Here is an 18,265-nt window from a genome sequence, read left to right as displayed (position 1 = left end):
CACTAGTCAGCACTCCTAATCTCGTCTGTACTCCCATCCATTGTTGACAATTTAGCCATTTCTCCCCGTTCTTGACTCCCCTCCCTGCCCCCCCTCCATTACCCTATCCTCTCGCCTGACCAGCCGTGCTACGCTGAGTAAATTTTCCTTGGAATTTTTCACTGATTTCATCCATTGAAATAAGCCCTATGCCCTATTCTTATACCAAATAATATATACAAGAAAGAAATAAGGTAAGTGAGAGTGCCATACACCTGGAACTGGCTAATTATCACCTGACAACACCTCACGTGCACTCGTTCGCTAATCTTCTCTGTTTATTTCCCCTTGAAATATACCGTGTAATCTATTTTCATAATAAATATACTTATAAGGAGGGAAGGGAGAAGCCTAAGTGATATTTACATTCACCTGGAACTACCTAATTTATAATGTATTGTCTAGATTTCCTGCCAATCATTTCACTGCTATATATTAGCTGCTGTCAAGAGGCTAACGTTGACAGTAATGCATTTCCCTAGGTAGGCCACATCCCTGGCCCACCCTTATCAGTTCACTCTCATCTTCCAATGTCGAGGTACATCTGTTTGCTCTTGCTAACTTCAGGGACTTTTCACCCCCATGCAAAGGGCCCTGTGACCTTTACCCCCTACTAAACCTCGTGTGGAAAGAGGTAAAGGGCTGACAATTGATAAAAGAGTGACTACGATCTTTCTATTGAGTAAAACAGTGCAAGTGGAATTGTAAATAATGTGTAAATAATGTATAAACAGCAAGTGAAAGTAATGAATGTAAATATACGTGAACAGTGGAAAATAGTTTTATAAGTTACTTCAAGTGACAGTGCATAACACAGTGTAAATAAAATAGAAATGTAAATAATGTAAATAAAATAGAGAACGTAAATAGAAATGTAAATGAGTAGTATTATAAGAATACGAGTATATACCCTAGGAGTAATGAAAGTGAAAGTTTCACTCTAGCATGTCTGAATACTATGAGTTATGAGAGTGCAGGTGAAAGTGACATTCACTCTCAATGCTAGTACTGTATACAGGACGAGAAAGTGAATGCTTTGTATTTTACTGAAAGAAATTGAATCCCTATAGTGACAAAAAACTAATACTACTGAAGGAAACTTATGGATAAAGACTGTAGATATATATAAGTGTTATATAGTAATAGAAATATAAAGTGTGAGAGGTTTAATGAATAATAAATGACAGAATACCAACAGTGAACTAGCGCAAGTGGGATGGTCATACGCGCTCGTAATTTTCATTGCTTTCACAGTGGTTTTTATTTGGAGTATGGATCCCAAACTACTTGATAATCATAAAGTAGTGTTTACAGTGTTAATATCTGGCTGTGGTAATCATATTACGGGTTGTCGGGAAGTGTAAAGTGGAGACTTCGTTACCCAACTTCAGAGGTCTCCACAAGTCCTACGGTAATCAACGAAGGCTCAACAAACATCCCAGGAGAAAGCTGAAGGTATGTGCCATATGCATATGTAATTTTAATATTCTAGGACTAATAACTGATTTTTGGCAAATATTCTTTGAGAGTCTGTCGGAGCCCGAATAACCCCGCTGGAGACGCAAAACATTGGGAAACATGCCCGCGGTGTAAGGGTTAATGTCTTCAGCCACTTAAGTGCTGCATGGTCTGTCCTGATGACGAAGTAGGACCCATACAAGTAGGGATAGAAAAAGTCAAGACTCTTCATCACTGCCATAAGCTTCTTATGGGTCACACAGTAGTTCTGCTCCAGTGGGCTGGGCTTTTTGCTGTAATACGCCACTACATACTCTTTGCTGTCTTTCCTCTGTGACAGAGCTCCACCAGTGCCACAGTCACTAGTGTCACAATCCAAGATGAATGGCTAACTCTGATCTGGCTACCGCAACACTGGAGAGCTTGCCAATGCAAGCCTGAGTTCATGGAAGGCCTTCTGAGTCACTCCAGTCCACATAAAATTTCTGCCTCTTTCCTAACAACTTGTTCAGAGGTGCAGCTATTGTTGCTAAGTCCTTGACAAAACACCGGCAGTTGGTACAAAAACCCAGGAAACTCTGTAGCTCCTTCACGCAAGTTGGAATGAGCCAGTTTTTCACAGCTGCCACCTTCTTCGGATCAGTACAGATGCCACCTTCACTTACAATGTGCCAGGTACTTCACTTCCTTCTGGAACAAGCAGCACTTCTTGGGGTTCAGCTTGAGGTGCACTGCTCAGATCCTGTTGAACACCTTCGACAGCCTCTCCAATTCCCGGCTGAAAGTTCGTCCAAACACAATTACATCATCAAGATAGATGAGAGCTGTTTGCCAGTGAAGGCCTTCCACTACTCGATTCATGAGATGCTCAAAGGTAGCAGGGGCGCAGCAAAGGCCAAATGGCATCACTTTGAACTGCCATAAACCCCGCCCGTTTGAAGAGGCTGTTTTCTCCTTGTCTTTCTCTGCAACCTTGGCCTAGTGATACCCTACTTTCATGTCCAGGGTGGAGAACTACTTGGTACTTGACAGAGCATTCAGCGTGTCATCAATTCTTGGCAAGAGGTAAGCATCCTTCACTGTTACCTCATTCAGGGTTCGATAATCCACACACCTTACTGAGCCATCCACCTTCCTTACCAGAACAACTGCTGATGCCCAAGGACTGCTGGACTTTTCTATCACTTCCTGACTTTGAAGACTCTCCATCACTTTCTTCATTTCTTGCCGCTGAGCTGGTGCCATCCTCTGAGCTGGCTGTTTAATCGGGTGGTGATCCCCGGTGTCGATACAATGCTCCACCAGATCTGTGCATCCCAGGTCCAGGTCTCTGGTGAAAAAGACATCAGCAAAGTTCATTAGCAGTTGCCCTAAGTGCCACACATGTGAATCATCCAGGCACTGGTAACTCCTTGAAAATAAGTCTTGTAAGTGGGCTGGCAGATTCCCATCTCTGACTACTCCTTTTACAGGCCTTCTACTGATGCCACTCGGGGTTCAATGCCTGGCACAGCCCCACAATTTCTCCCTCAGTGATCTTCTGCATCTCACGGGAGAAACTGGCCACCACAACTGGCATTTCAGCTGTGCCTATTTCCACCAAAGTCTTCCCACCATCACTCCAGCCTTCGTGTTGCACCATCCATCAGGCTCCACCACCCCTAGACAACCGTCAGAAGAGCCACTCACCTTACACTGGAGCAGTAGTTCTGATCTTGGGGGTATCACTGTAATGCGGAGCACCCTCACCTCACCAGCGAAACTGGTGAGTCTCACTGCCATGACAGGAACTGACTTTCCTTGAACCTTGAGCCTCAAGGAACAGAAGTCCAGCTCACACCGAACGGACATCAGATAGTCCAGACCAAGAAGGCACGGACTCTCCATCTCCACTACGCAGACTGCAAGCATGGCCTCTTGCCCTGCCACTTCATTCTGGACATCCAAGGGTTCCCTCAGTTCTGCATGGTGCCCAGTTATGCCACACTCATTCTGATGACTCAGGCAGATACTGATAACGTAACACATCATGCCCCTGAGACTGAATCAATCACCAGGGAACATTTCTTGCCATCTATTCTTCCATCTATTCCCACACTGTCAACTGAAGTTCTCTTGCATATCCACAGAGTGGGGCGTCTTCGGAAAAACCAGCTGGTTGTTTACCCTTGTCACCGGCCTTTGCTAATTTACCCACTTCTTTCTCTTCTGCAGCCTTCTTCTTATTGTCCTTCTCCTTTGGACAATCACAAATGAAGTGTCCAACCTCATCATGTGTCCAACACCCTTTTGTTGCAATCGTAGATTTCCTAGAGCTGTTCTGTTCTTGCTCCTTCTTCCATTTGTAACAATTCTCCTTCTTGCATCCTGGCTTCCCACAGAACCAGCAACCTCCTCCGGCCTTCTCCTGTTCCTTCTTCCACTTGTGGCAGTCCTCTTTCCTATGTCCTGGCTTTTCACATTACTATACCAGCAACTTCCATCAAATTTCTCCACTTCACATACCTGCCCCTTTCTTGCCTTGAATCCTGCACTACATCCTGCCTGGAAACTGGATGTACTAGACCTGACATAGGACTCAAATTCCAGAGCCCTGGCTAATGCTGCTTGCATGCTTCTTGGCTGTGCCAGTTTCATTTGTACTTTCAACTCTGCACTATCAAGAGCATCAATGAACTAGTCCCTCAGAAGAATAACTAAAAGGTTAGGTGCTGCTCCAGGGTAAGCCTTGTGTGCCATACTCTCTAGGTCATGAGCAAGCTGCTGAAGGGATTCACCTCAAGCCCGTACACAGGACCGGAATCTTACTTTGTATACCTCAGTCTGGTGCATGGTCCCGTATCTGCACACCAGCACTTCTAGAAGGGACTGGTAATTGTTCCTCTCCTCCAATGACATCTGGCCAATAATCTCCATTGTGGCACCCTTGAGGACAGTAGCAAGCTGCACTGCCCTCTGCTTATCCTCCCAACTATTCTGATCAGCAAGTAACTCAAACTACACGTGGTATGCTTCCCAAGATACTTTGTCAACCAATTCATGAGGTTTCTTTTTAATTGGAACCCCATTATAGCCATGCACTTCAATGGTTTGGGGCCTAAAAATTGGGTCATCATAATTAAGTCCAGGACTTAAAACTCCTACAATCTATTCAACCCTGTAATGCTACATTTAGATGCTTGGGATTCGTCAATACACTGTCCATTTTTTTTTTTTTTTAATATGCTCCCTGTACACTTAACCTGAGGCTCAGCAGTGCAAGATTTCTCTACAGCCTAAATTCTCTCCCTAATTATCTTTAACTGGTCGTCTACATGCTGTCTGCATTCCATCACAATTCCCTCGCTAATTATCTTCAAAAGGTTGTCTACAAGCTGTCTGCACTACATCACGTTATTGCTTAATTCACGTTTCTGCTGCTGCAGCTCAGCGCATACTTCCTCCTTCAACTGTTGCATTTCTTTCTTCATTTCCCCCATGAAAGCATCTAGCTGTCCCTGCATCCTCAGTTGTAACTCCTTCTATTGCTCCAGCAAAGACTCTTGAAGCCATTCATATTGCTCTTTCTGTTCTTCATTTTGTGCTTTTAGTTATTCACTATGTGCTTGAAGTTGTCCTCTGAGTTCTTTCTTGAACTCTTTCTCTTCTTCACTTTGTGCTTCTAGTCATTCACTGAATTCTTTCTAGAGCTCTTTCTGTCCTTCACTTTGTGCTTGTAGTTATTCACTTTGTGCTTGTTCATGACTGCAGCCAGAGATGCCTCCTCCTGTCTAGCTCAGCTTCTTGTCTGTACACCTTCCAGTTCCATGTTGAAGATTTAATTCACTGCAGCACTTTTTGGTCCCACTCCTGATGCCACTGCTACGTCCACACCCCACACTGCCACAGGCTCCAACAGCAATAGTTCAGTATAAGAAGGGCGTCACCCAGTGAAATTCTTAGGGTCAGCCTTTCAGTGTACAACTGCTGATCCTTACACAAGATCAACTCAGGTGTAATAACACAGGCTTCTCGTGTTTGTTGTCTTTATTTTACCAAGTAATTACACTGTCTGCTTCACAACTCCAGAGTTATGTTAACTTCACAGGGCCACAAGTCAGACTAAACTGAAACTCCCCTATTCTCTCCCCCATCCTCTTACAACACCCTCCTTGCTTCTCCAACATTCTAGAACATGCTGGTACCTGCTCCAAGCAACAACAGTTACCAAATCAGAGACATCCAAAATATTCTAGAGTTTCCTTACTTACGAAGCAATTGAAATTCTTTGGCGGAGCAAGTTAAATTCTTTAGCATACAAAGTGAATTTAAATTACATAATTTAACTAACCCCCAATTCAAACATTATAGAGAAAATAAAAAGAGAGTAAGAATGAATCCATAACTTTACAATGTACCTCCACTCACAGCAGCAGGCTATCTGGCAACTCTGACTTGTAATGGAAAAATGCAGGAATCACAGGGAATTCTCCAGCACTAACTAACTAGCAATCCAGCTTCTTAACAATACAAAACTGACATATGACCCACGATACTGCATATCTACTGTAATGGAAGCATAAAACTCCTCCCAAAATGCCACTGGAATTGAAACCACATCCACAAACTCTGAACTCTGGCTACTGACTGCATGCAACTTCTACAGTAATGATGAGTGCAGCAACCTTGAAAAATAAACACATCAACCAAGCAATTCAGGGTTTAAATTTGTATTATAACTTAATTCACAAGAGCTGAACTCACATATTTATCTTACCTAACTACCTACTGGAGAAGCCTTGTGAGAAAGATTATATGGTGTTTATAGCATTTATGGATCTGGAAAAAGCATACAACAAAGCAGACAGAGAAGGATTGTGGAAGGTTTTGTGCATGTATGGTGTAGATGGTATGCTGCTATGTGCCGTCAAGAGGTTTAATGACGGTAGTGAGGCATGTGTTAGGGTAAATGGGCATCTAGGGATTGTGGCACACCCTATATATTGTGGGTGTGTGACAAGGTTGTGTGATATTCCCATGGTTGTTCAATATATATATGGATGGGGTGATGAGAGAGGTAAAAACACGAGTAATGGAGGAGAGAGAGACAGCGATGGTGATGACTGGTGATAGATGGAATATCTCAAAGTTGTATGCTGATGATGCAGTTCTACTCGCAAGTACCGAACAAGAACTTGGTAGACTAGTGAAGAGTTTTGCTGATGTGTGTGTGTGTAGTCCCTTGAGAGTAAATGTAGGAAAGAGTAAAGTGAAGGTAATTGAGAGAAAAGGTAACTCCCAGTGTGATGTTACAGTGAATGGAGAGAGCCTGGAACTGGTGAGACAGTTCAAATAGCTGGGTACTGTGACAGAAATGAGAGGAAAATGTGCAAAAGAAGTGGAGAGGAGTGACACTAAGAAGGAAAGTAGCTGGTACTATGAAGGCCTTGATAAGAAACAGAGGCTTGAGTGTTGCAGCTGGGCAAGGTTTACATGAAGGAGTGTTAGTGCCAACTTTAACATATAGGTGTGAAACTATCATGTGGCATGAAAATGAAAAGCCAAGAGTGACAGCAGTGAAGATGGGACTGCTGAGGAATGTATGTGTAGTACAAAGAGTGGATGGGATACGAAATAATGTGATTCGTGAAAGACGCAGAGTGAAGAAGTCTGTGGACACCAGAATTGAAGTGAGTGTACTGAGATGGTATGGTCAAGTGGAGAGAATGGATAACAACAGATTGGTGAAAAAGGTATACCTGAGCGAATCTGAAGGAGGGGGGTGACGAGGTTGGCCAAGGAGAAGGTGGAGAGATATGGTGGATGAGTGTGTGAGGAAGAAAGGTATGGAAGTCGTTGAGGCTAGGGGACTGACAAAAGATCGAGCCGGCTGGATTAATGTTGTGAGAAGATGTGCATGATCATGGATTTGGCATCCTTTTTTAACCCTCCTTAGGTAATGTGGGGTCTGTGGGACCCCACCCTATTTTTCATAGTGTTGTTTCATATATTACTATAGGGTCTTGGGATCTGGTTTTCCCTCTACCTTCCTGACTAGTAGACTAGTTTAGGGAGGTGATGGGGTCAGTTAGGGATCTGGCTCTATTTTTGCGATAAATGGCCTTGGGGTCCAGTGGACCCCACATTACCTAACCTGTGATTTTTTTTTTCCCATATATATTTTCCATACCAAAAAAAAAATTTTATGGCATGTGGTTCTCTTACTTCTTACAGAAACACTGGCCATTACTGTACACCATGCAATGATAGAAAACTGGTGGAACATATCAGTTTTGGTATGGCAGCCACTAATTTCAGCTGGTATAAAATTTGTCAATGTTTTTCATTTTAATTTTCTATACAATATTTCATCACATATTTCCATACATTTTGCACTAAATTGAAGGAAAAGGAATACAGAAACTGTGTACAATCGACTGTTTCAATAAGGTTGTTGTAAGTATTTTTGGTGATTTTTTAAAGATTGGGCTCGGACAGACCCCACATTACCTAAGTAAGGATAAAATTTTTGGTTTACCTGAGAAGAGTTAACGTGACAGCATTCAGACTGACTCTATCGGAAACATTTATGTGAAGCTAAAGAACGTGGGGAATGTTTTTTGGCATATCAGATAGAGCCAGGATTGCAAGGGTTTGAATGACGAGTGAATGGAAGTGTGGCCCATTGGACTGGGCAAACATGGGCTGTCTGGACGTTGTTACTCCTCACTCTGTCCTACGGTGGGAAAGGGAGTCCAGATGACGATGATGATGATGACTTCTTAAGTCAACACATAAACTTGTCACATACTGTAACAGCTGAATTTTTCTAACCCTGTGTCCATCAGCTCATAACAAAAATCAGTCACTACACCCTTTTCACACTCACTGCATTAAACCTGAACACTTTCCAACAATGGGCCTATCTACATCATGACCACAGCCAACTCCTTCGTGCAACATTTTTACTTTTTCCTAAAGAGTAAATGCTTTTCTTGTGTTCTTAGCATTTTCAGTGCATGAAGGGGTGCTTTCTGGGCACTTAGGCATCATAACCAACTTAGGATGGAACTGCATGCTGAAAGTCCTGCAATGAGAAGCGAGAAAAAAATGGTTCTAGACACAACCAGGCTGAGGCAGGGAGATATAGAATGTGGGCTATGGGAGTGAATTTGGGTTACGGATCCCTGGCAGTGAGTGACAAAAGCACAAAGCACAGGTTGTAAACAAATGCTACCATGCAACCATCAGGAAATCGGATATATAAACGCACCCACTTTGTTCTTCCTAGACAAGTCTGTTATTAAATAATGAAGGGAGAAATTACACGCTTGCATTATTGTATGACTATTAATTTCCTCTGTCTTAATTCCAACTCCACTGATCACCATACAATAAGAACACTGTCCCCACTCTACGGACTGAGCTGCCTTTAGGTCACTTCACCACTGCCATGGCTGGTTCAGTGTCCCACCAAGGCCTAATGGAATGCATTAGTGAAAATTGCAGGGGTGCTTTCCCTCCCCCGCGACTTCCGTATGCTTCATAACCGATACAGTATTCAGCTGACGCTCGAGACATTGAATTTTCAGTACTCGTCAAACCAAAGTTTCCTATAAAGTAACCCCTCGTTGTACAATGCCTCTTTATACGATATTTCACTTATATGATGTCGAAATTTTAGTACCCTACGCTCACTATACGATGGGAATGACTTGCTACAACGATGGATCATCCGCGGCTCAGCAAACAACGAATGAGCAAACACAACACAAACATCCCCACACAGTAGGCACTAGACAACACACATTCGTCCATCGGACCAGCCTCATCAGCCAGCCCTGCCCAGCCAGCCAGCCCTGACCAGCCAGCCAGCCAGTTCTGACAGTGATGAGTGAGGGCTGTGAGGCCCTTATTGTCCCTTAGCCTCGGACTCGGGACAATTCACCATCAAGACGATTATCTGTCATTTATATACAGATCAGTTTATTTAGCAAGTACACTAGTTTTTTAATTATATGAGTTATATGAGGAAAGTCAAATTGGGGAAAGCACCAGGAATTGATGGAGTGTGTGGTGAAATGCTGAAGCATGGGGCAGTGATAGTTGTAGAATGGATGTGGAAGATGTGCAGATTGGCCTGGGAGGAAGGTAGAGTCCCGGAGGATTGGAAGTCAGGTATAATTATTCCCTTGTACAAAGGAAAAGGGGAAAAAGAAGTGTGTGAAAATCATAGGGGCACTTGTCTTCTTAATGTAATGAGAAAAGTGTATGGTAGGATACTTATTGACAGAGTTAGGGAAATAACAGAGGAAAAAGTTGGAGAAGAGCAGGGAGGCTTTAGGAAAGGAAGACGTTGTGTAGATCAGATATTCATTCTTAAATCTGTAGTGGAAAAGTTTCTAGACAAAGGAAGGAAGTTGTATGTGGCCTTCATGGATTTGGAGAAAGCATATGACAGGGTGGATAGACAAGGATTGTGAAAAGTATTAAGAATATATGGAGTAGCTGGGAAGATGTTGAATGCTGCGAAGAGTATGTATGATGGCGCTAAGGCTGCAGTGCGTGTGGATAGTGAAATGAGTGAATTTTTCTCTTTGAAGGTTGGGTTGAAACAAGTACATGTCATGTCTCCACAGTTGTTCAATCTGTACATGGATGGGATAATAAAAGAGATACAAGGTAGAGCAGTGGATGGTGGAGTGGCCCTGGCGAGAGAGGGCAGTGTTTGGAAACTGTTATTTGTACTGTTGTTTGCAGATGATACTGTGTTGTTGAGTGAAGACGAAGGGGAGCTGCAAAGCTTGGTGGATGAGTTTGGGAGAGTGTGTAAGAAACGGAATCTAAAGGTGAATGTAGGGAAGAGTAAAGTGATGGTCTTTGAGAGAGGTGAAGTCAGTGAATGTACAGTGAGGTTGGATGGTGAGGAAATGGAAAATGTGAGTGTGTTTAAGTACTTAGAGAGTGTCATGAGTAAGGATGGAAGTTTGGAGGGTGAAGTGCTTGAAAGGATACAACAAGGAAGAAAGGTTGCTGGTTCCTTGAAAGTAGTGATAAGAAACAAGGAAATGAGCATGGAAATGAAAAAGTTACTACATGACAGTATTGTGATACCAACTCTAACGTATGGAAGTGAAGCTTGGACGTTGTTGGAAGGACACAAGTCAAGAGTGAAAGCTGTGGAAATGAGTTGTTTAAGAGGAGTCTGTGAAGTCACATGGAAAGACAGGCTGACAAATGAGGACATAAAGGAGTGTTGTGGTGTGGATGTGGATGTGATAGGAAGTGTTAGGAGGAACACAATGAGGTGGTTTGGCCATGTGGAGATGATGGAGAGTGAGAGACTGATGAGAAGAGTGTATGTGAGTGGGGTGGAGGGGGGGAGAGGGAGGGGGAGGCCAAGGATGAGATGGAGGGATGGAGTGGAGAGGTATATGAGAGAGAGGGGTGTGAGTTGGGAGCAGGGCAGTGAAATGACGGGGGACAGGGCGACGTGGAGGCGATTTGTTTGTGGCCACCCCCTACGGGACTGAGGCATCTGGCAACAGATAGATAGATGAAAGTGATGGTGGTTTATTGTTTTTATAGTAAATGTAAAATATGGCATCAAATAATGGGTATTAACTGAAAAAATATAAATATATTGAAACGTGAATCATCTGATTTACGATCGTTCCTTCATCTTAACATATGGCTACATAAGAGACATTTGCATTTATATAAATGCCTAATGACCTTAAGTGAACGATCGACATACTTTAGAATTAAACGAATAATCTTCATATTATGTCTATATAAAGGTTTCGGGACAATTCGTTGTCAAGTCAATTCACCATCACAACAATAACAAGACAATTCGCCATCAGAACTTTTCGCTGTCAGGATGATTCCCTGTTGTTTATTTACATATCAGTTTACTTAGCAAGTACACTAGTTTTTGAATACTGTACTTGTACCTCTTCAAAGTCAGTTTTAAATATACCCAGGATGTTGTAGTACCAATGGAAATTAATGAAGACAGCTATGGGTGACGCCAGAATATAATTCAAAGTCAACTACAGCAAAGGTACAAACAATTATTGTCTAAATGTGCAACTTATAAATGACACCCAAAGCCTACGCTATTGAACGAACATAGACTTTGATAGATCCCCCTGAAAATTAGTTATTAAATTATTAATTAATCAATAAGTATATTTATACAATAACGGGGAACTGTCCTGACAAGGAATCGTCCATATTATGACGGTGAATTGTCGACTTCACGGCGAATTGTCTAGGAACCACATCAACAACCTTACTTGCTTCAGTAATGATAAGAACTACAGTATACTGTAGTTTTCATGGTTTTTCCTCTTTATTCACTATTAATGTGTTACTTTAAATGTTTAAACATAAGGATATTTCATGTATGTGAGTGCTAAGGTGTGTGTATGTGAGAGTTTAGGCAGGTCTGGGAACATATCCCCACTGACTCCATGTTATAATGGACTTGCTATACGAAGGATCGCTATACAGTGGGGTTTTCAGGAATGGAACCCCATCATATAACGAGGGATTACTGTATTTGTTAACCTTGTAACAGTGAATTATCATATAATGGATGTTCATATAAGAGGACCTTACTGTACTGTACTACATCAACATCATCATCATCAACATCAGCAGCAGAATCACACTCACTTAGACAATCTTTTCTTACAGACGGTTCACTATGTACCTATGATCCACTCATTTTTGCCTCATCAGGAGAGTATGGGTCTTGGGTGAGGTTGCTTGGTCAAAAACAATTTCCTAAATTACAAGATTACAAACTGAAAGTTGTACTTAATGAGTGAATATTGGTGTCTCCACCATTATTTAAACAACTCAACAGTTTTTGGATCAACAACATACATGAGTAGAACCCACTGAGCTCTATAATATGAAGAGGTTTTCTCATAGGTAACACAGCGTAATTTATGTAGCCGCTGCCAGGGCGGTGCTAGTGTAGTGGCAGCCATGTTACACCACACCTGAAGCCCACGGTTTTTGAACTGAGGTGTTTGTTGGGTTTTTGAAGGCAGCCAATGATTCCGTAATATACAGTGTCATGGTCAGCTGTGCTGCTTCTGGATGCAAAAATGGGCACAGGAATTCATCAAAGAGAGATGGCATTACACTTCACAAGTAAGAAATATATATTGTTGCTAATCTGTAACATTAGTGCCCCCTGGAGTGGGACGGGAAGATTCTTCCCCAGTATCCCTGCATGAATGAGGCCACTAAAAGGGGCCCATTTACCTCCAGTCTTTCTCTCCATGTCCTCTTCTCTTCTGTTCACACTCTCTGGTAGACATTTCCATGTTTCTTCCAGTCTTTATCAATCTGGACATTCAGTTTCATTACATGGATAGTCTACAGACTTCCTACACCATTTCAACACCATTATTTCTACGTAAAACAGCTTCAATATCACTATCATTTCAACATCCATACCACACTATCTTTTCACTTTCTGCCATTACCTTTCTCTGCCTTGGTGCCATAAAGAGTAAATTCTGCACTGCAACAACCTATGGCATTGTTTTATACTCACTGGCTAACTGTACCCCACATAATTCATTGAACCAGGCAGAAAAAAAAATCATAACTCATATATGTTTTTGTATTATAAGCGACAAATGTATCTTTATTAATAACCATTGGTTAGTGGAAATAAAGTATTTGAATTTGAATATGAATGCTGGTGTTTCAATATGGCAGCCAAAATCATACGCTCGCAGCAGAGATAGCCTCTCCATACTATAGAGCTCAGTGGTAGAACCTTCCAAAATTGTTCCCACCAAACACTCGTTCAACTAAGGAGATACCAGCTGTATTCAGGAAGTTAACTCTTTTAATCCACTGATATGTTTTATTTATATATTTTTGCTACATCCAGATCCAGACAAGTTTATTGACAAATAACTAGTAGTGAAGACAAATGAAGGCTACATATAATATTTCCATTCTCAGAAGTCTCTTGAAAAATAAGTTACACCACTTGGCGACAACAAGAATAAAAGTTATTGGACTGAAAAGTTAATGCTACAGCTGTTACTCTGGTAGAACACATTGATAAAACATCTGTATCAACTCACACTCATCTTTGTCAATTTACACTCACCTTTGCAAGTAGTACATCACGACTGTGGTCAGTGGTGGCTGGTTCCAAGCCATCAAGACGGTCAGCTTTATCAGAGAAGCAAGACATGACATCTTTGGCACCAACTGCTCTCTCAACAGCTCCAGGTCCACCAAACACCACCAAGGGCACCGGTTCCCCCTGCAGCCGCCCCATATATCCACCAAGCCGCTTCAATGTAGTTGCTGCACTCCCATGGTTGGTTGGATACAGAAATGGTGGTCCCACTTCTATCTGCACATACAACAGAAAATTTAAAAGCAGGCAGAAAAAAACTGGTTTACGTAGAGTCAGAACATCACTTCTCCCCCTCATAAAGATAGTGGAGACACTGAAAAAGTGCATTATCGCTATCCTTGCAAGTGACACCAAACATAGTGGTGCTGAAGGCAAAATACAGAATCAACCATCTCTTGAGGTTTTACGAAAGAGAAACTTCAAAGACATTAACATACGTAACGAGTGAGATCATTTGTCTCAAATGCAAAAATCCAGTGCTGTATAAGAAGGTCAAATACAGTGCAATTCACTGTACATTAAACCGAAAATCTATCTATCTATCTTTCTACAGTCAGATGTCATAATCCTGTGTGGGGAGACTGTTTGTCTTTGAGTTAGCTGTTTTATGGGGAGCGGCACTAACCCTCCGCCTACCCACTTGCTGACACACAGGGAACACGTACATTAAACTGAAAATACATACTGCATTCAGTAAAAGTCCTCCAATCCGACCACCAATAATCTGAATATCCCAATATTCCAAAATTTTTTAGGTGAAATTTTTCTAATTTTGGGGGTGAGTTTTGAATTTTTCTGGGATTCATCTGAGGATTTGGCTGGCTTGGACTTGCTCTTCAATTTCGATGTACTGTAACTGCCTGCAACAATTCTTTGCATTTCCGCTGAGTATAACGATAACCCATTTAATTTTAGGTGTTTATTTAATGGCTACATATATATTTCTGATGATTTCAGAGGTCCCTCCCAGCAGTCTGAAAAAAACAGTAGTCCGAAAGACCCTCGGTCCCCTGCCATTTGGATTACAGGACTTTTACTGTATTTTGAATAGCAGTTTAGAAGTATGCTTGGATCAACCTATTTCACTCGACAGTTGCTTTCCAAGCCACAGAGTATTCTGCAGCATTCCAACTGAGTCCCTCATCCTCAAGGCCCTTCACAGGATCTCATCGCATTTTAGCTTGGTGGTGGGAATATCGGTTTCATGTTCAGGTCTGCACAGCACTTCATCCAGCATTTATCACACATTCTCTCAAAATGTCCAAATCACTTCACAGTCTACTCACATGCATCATTTCATAAACATTCTCAATACTTAAGCATCCTCTTCAGTCTACACATCATCCAGTCCCTTAATGTGGCAAGACACACATATCTCACTGCTCTCATTCCAGGTTGCCCACATCTGTGGTCATCTTCCTCATTCATGGAATGCTATACAGCAAAACACTTCTAACACACAAAGCATGAATTTCATTATCATATATGATGTCAACAAAAGGTGTTGATTAAAAATAAAAAGATTCCCAATAAAAGTCAGCAAAAACAAAACAGCCTTTCTGTTAGAAATAATGTACAGATTTCAGGTTCTAAGTTAAGCTGTGACACTGGTTAGTTGAATGACAGACTAACAAGAGTGTTAAGAGAATCAGCAGAGGTGGCAAGGAAAGCTAATACAGTACAACCAAAGCCTAGAAATATTCAGAAAAGACACTCAAGCTCATGAAAAGAAGAAAGGAAATAAAAGTAAAAACAAAGAAAGATGAAACAGAATGAGTGGAATTAAATAAACTTATCAACAAGACACAGACAGAAGAAAAAAGAAAGAGAAATCTGGATCAGATCAAAGAAACCATCAAAAATGGAAAAGTATGAAACAGGTCCAAAGTAAAATGGTACTAAGAAAGCAACAAATTATATCACTGAAAGACAAAAATGGTGAAGTCATTAAATGCACAGATAAGATGATGAAGAGAGTTGAAGAATTTTACAAAGAACTGTATGCATCAAAGACAACAGTACCAATAGCTAACTTTTCAGTTGATACAAGTGAAATATCTGAGGTAACACCAGAAGAAGTAAACATTTCTCTTAAAATATGAAGAGGGAAGGCCCCAGAAGACGGAATAGTAGCAGATTTACTGTTGGATGCAGGAGCAGAAGTGCAAAACAGGCTCACCCACTTATTTACAGTGTATAAAAAATTCCCAAAACAAGTTGTAATGCAATAGTTATTTTCATCATCATCATCATTTGGACCTCCTTTCCCACCCTAGGGCGAGGTGAAGCGTAGCTGCATCCAGACAGCCAAGGTTTGCCCAACTCAATAGGCCACACTTTCATTCACTCATCATTCAAGCCCACAGAATCCTGGCTCCAACTGATGGGCCAAAAGGTTTTACCACGTACCGTACCTTCAAATAATTTACATTACAAAAAAGGCGACTCAAAAGATCTTAGTAACTACTGACCCATTAGTTTATTACCAGTTATTTACAAATTCTTCACTGAAGTCCTTGCAAACAGACTAACAACAATTTTGGATGAAAAACAACCTCATGAACAAGCAGGATCCCAATGCAGATATTTGACAACTGACCACCTACACACAATGAATCAGCAAACTGAGAACACTACAGAATGTAATAAACTGATGTATTTAGGTTTTAATGTGGTAGGTGGGAACACTCACCATCCAATCACTCGATTTAGTGCTGCTCGAGTGCCTGCCCCTTCCCCTCTTCCTTCCTTATATCTTTTCTTATTCTTTTCTTTCCTTCATTTTTTACTCATCTTTCTGTCTAGGGGTGACTCTACACTGAGTGACAAGCCAAATGGTTTCCTGTTCACCAGTAAATCATTCGCTGTGCTGTTTTTTTTTTTTTTTAATGCGGGGAAGAAGGAACCAAAGGCCATGAGCCCGCAGTAACAGTTCCCTCCAAGAGAAAAACAAAATACAATATAGAGCCAAATTCAAGTGGTAACCATATAACCAAATTATGGTGCCTGGTGGTTTAGTCGGTAATTAAAGCACTCCAGTCAGATTGAACCAGTGTAGGCTTTTATCCAAGGGGTGGTTAGGGTTGACTGTTCACATAATGCCACCCTGGGATGGGTGAGCCTTGTCACTCTCATCTTAAATGTCAGGACCAATTTGCCTAGCCCTGGGCTCCTATGCCTCTCACGGGGCGACAGTGGAGTAGATGATGAATGAATGAATGAATGAAAGGAGTAAATGAGAACACGGTAAAACTGCTCAAAAACATATATAAAGGGGAAACTGCTACAGTTAAATTACATAAAGACTCAGAAAAAATTATGAGTGAGAAGGGCATGTGTCTGGGAGATAATTTCATCAAAATTATTTACAGCATGCCTAGAAAGTATTTTTGGAAAGCAAGACTGGGAAAACAAAGGAGTAAACATACATGGAGAAAAGCTAAACCATTTAAGATTTGCAGATGACAGTGTCCTAATCTCAGAAACAGCAAAGACATTGCAATAAATGTTAAATGACATGAACAAAGAAAGTCTCAAAGCAGGGCTAAAGATGAACTGGAGCAAAACTAATGTTTAATCCAAATACACCAAAAAGCGTCACCAGAAGAAGCGAGGAAATTCTTGATGAATGGTCATGGATGAAATATCTCAAATTTGTTTTATGCTGATAATGCAGTACTGTTTGCAAGTACTGGACAAGAACTTGGTAGGCTAGAGCAGAGTTTTGGTGAGAGCGTCATGCCTTGAGAGTAAATGTAGAAAGGAGTAAAGTGATGGTTATTGAGAGAGAAGTGCGATGTTACAGTGAATGCAGAGAGACTGGAATTGATGAGATAGTTCAAATACCTGGGTACAGTGACAGAAAAGAGAGGAAAATGTGCAAAAGAAGCTGAAAGTAGAGTGACACTAGGAAGAAAAGTAGCTGGTGCAATGAAGGCCTTGACAAGACACAGAGGCTTGAGTGTTGCAGCTGAACGAGGCTTACATGAAGGAGTGTTAGTGCCAACTTTAACATATGGATGTGAGACTATGGTGTGGCATGAAAATGAAAAGTCAAGAGTAAAAGCAGTGGAGACTGGGCTGCTGAGGAATGTATGTGGGGTACAGAGGGTGGATAGGATGCAAAATAATGTGATTCGTGAAAGATGTGGAGTGAGAAAGTCAGTGAACATTACAAATGAAGAGCGTATACTGAGATGGTATGGTCATGTGGAGAGAATGGATAACAATTGAGTGGCGAAAAAGGTATATCAGGGCAAAATTGAAGGAGGGAGGAGGTGAGGTAGGCCAAGGAGATGATGGAGAGATATGGTGGATGAATGTGTGAGGAAGTGAGGTTTGGAAGTTGGCGACACAAGGGAACTGACAAGAGATCAAGCTGGCTGGATGAATGTTGTGAGAAGTGCATGATCAGGGATTTGGCACCCCCTTTTAACGTGGCAGTGTCCGGACTGACTCAATTGGATATGTTTCTGTGAAGTTACAGACTGTGGTGAATGTTTTTGGTGTATCCAATACAGCCTGGATTCCGGGGGGCTTGAATGATGAGTTAGTAGAAGCGTGGCCCATTGGACTGGACAAATCTGGGCTGTCTGGACATTGCCC

The 18,265-nt window shown here is 41.6% G+C and overlaps 1 protein-coding gene across 1 annotated transcript in view; it reads right to left on the bottom strand.

Annotated features, from left to right (window-relative positions):
- Positions 1-18,265, bottom strand: part of LOC145408169 (uncharacterized) — a 213,681-nt gene that overhangs the window by 25,689 nt on the left and 169,727 nt on the right. Inside the window, exon 9 of the mRNA XM_080278923.1 lies at positions 13,625-13,876. Coding sequence (XP_080135049.1) covers positions 13,625-13,876 — 252 coding nt within the window. The remainder of the gene's footprint in view (positions 1-13,624; positions 13,877-18,265) is intronic.

Source organism: Coenobita brevimanus, chromosome 76 (genome assembly GCF_032717465.1).
Source record: "Coenobita brevimanus isolate Jiangsu-jjx chromosome 76, ASM3271746v2, whole genome shotgun sequence".
NCBI lineage: Eukaryota > Metazoa > Arthropoda > Malacostraca > Decapoda > Coenobitidae > Coenobita > Coenobita brevimanus.
This window is presented reverse-complemented; position numbering and strand designations above follow the sequence as displayed.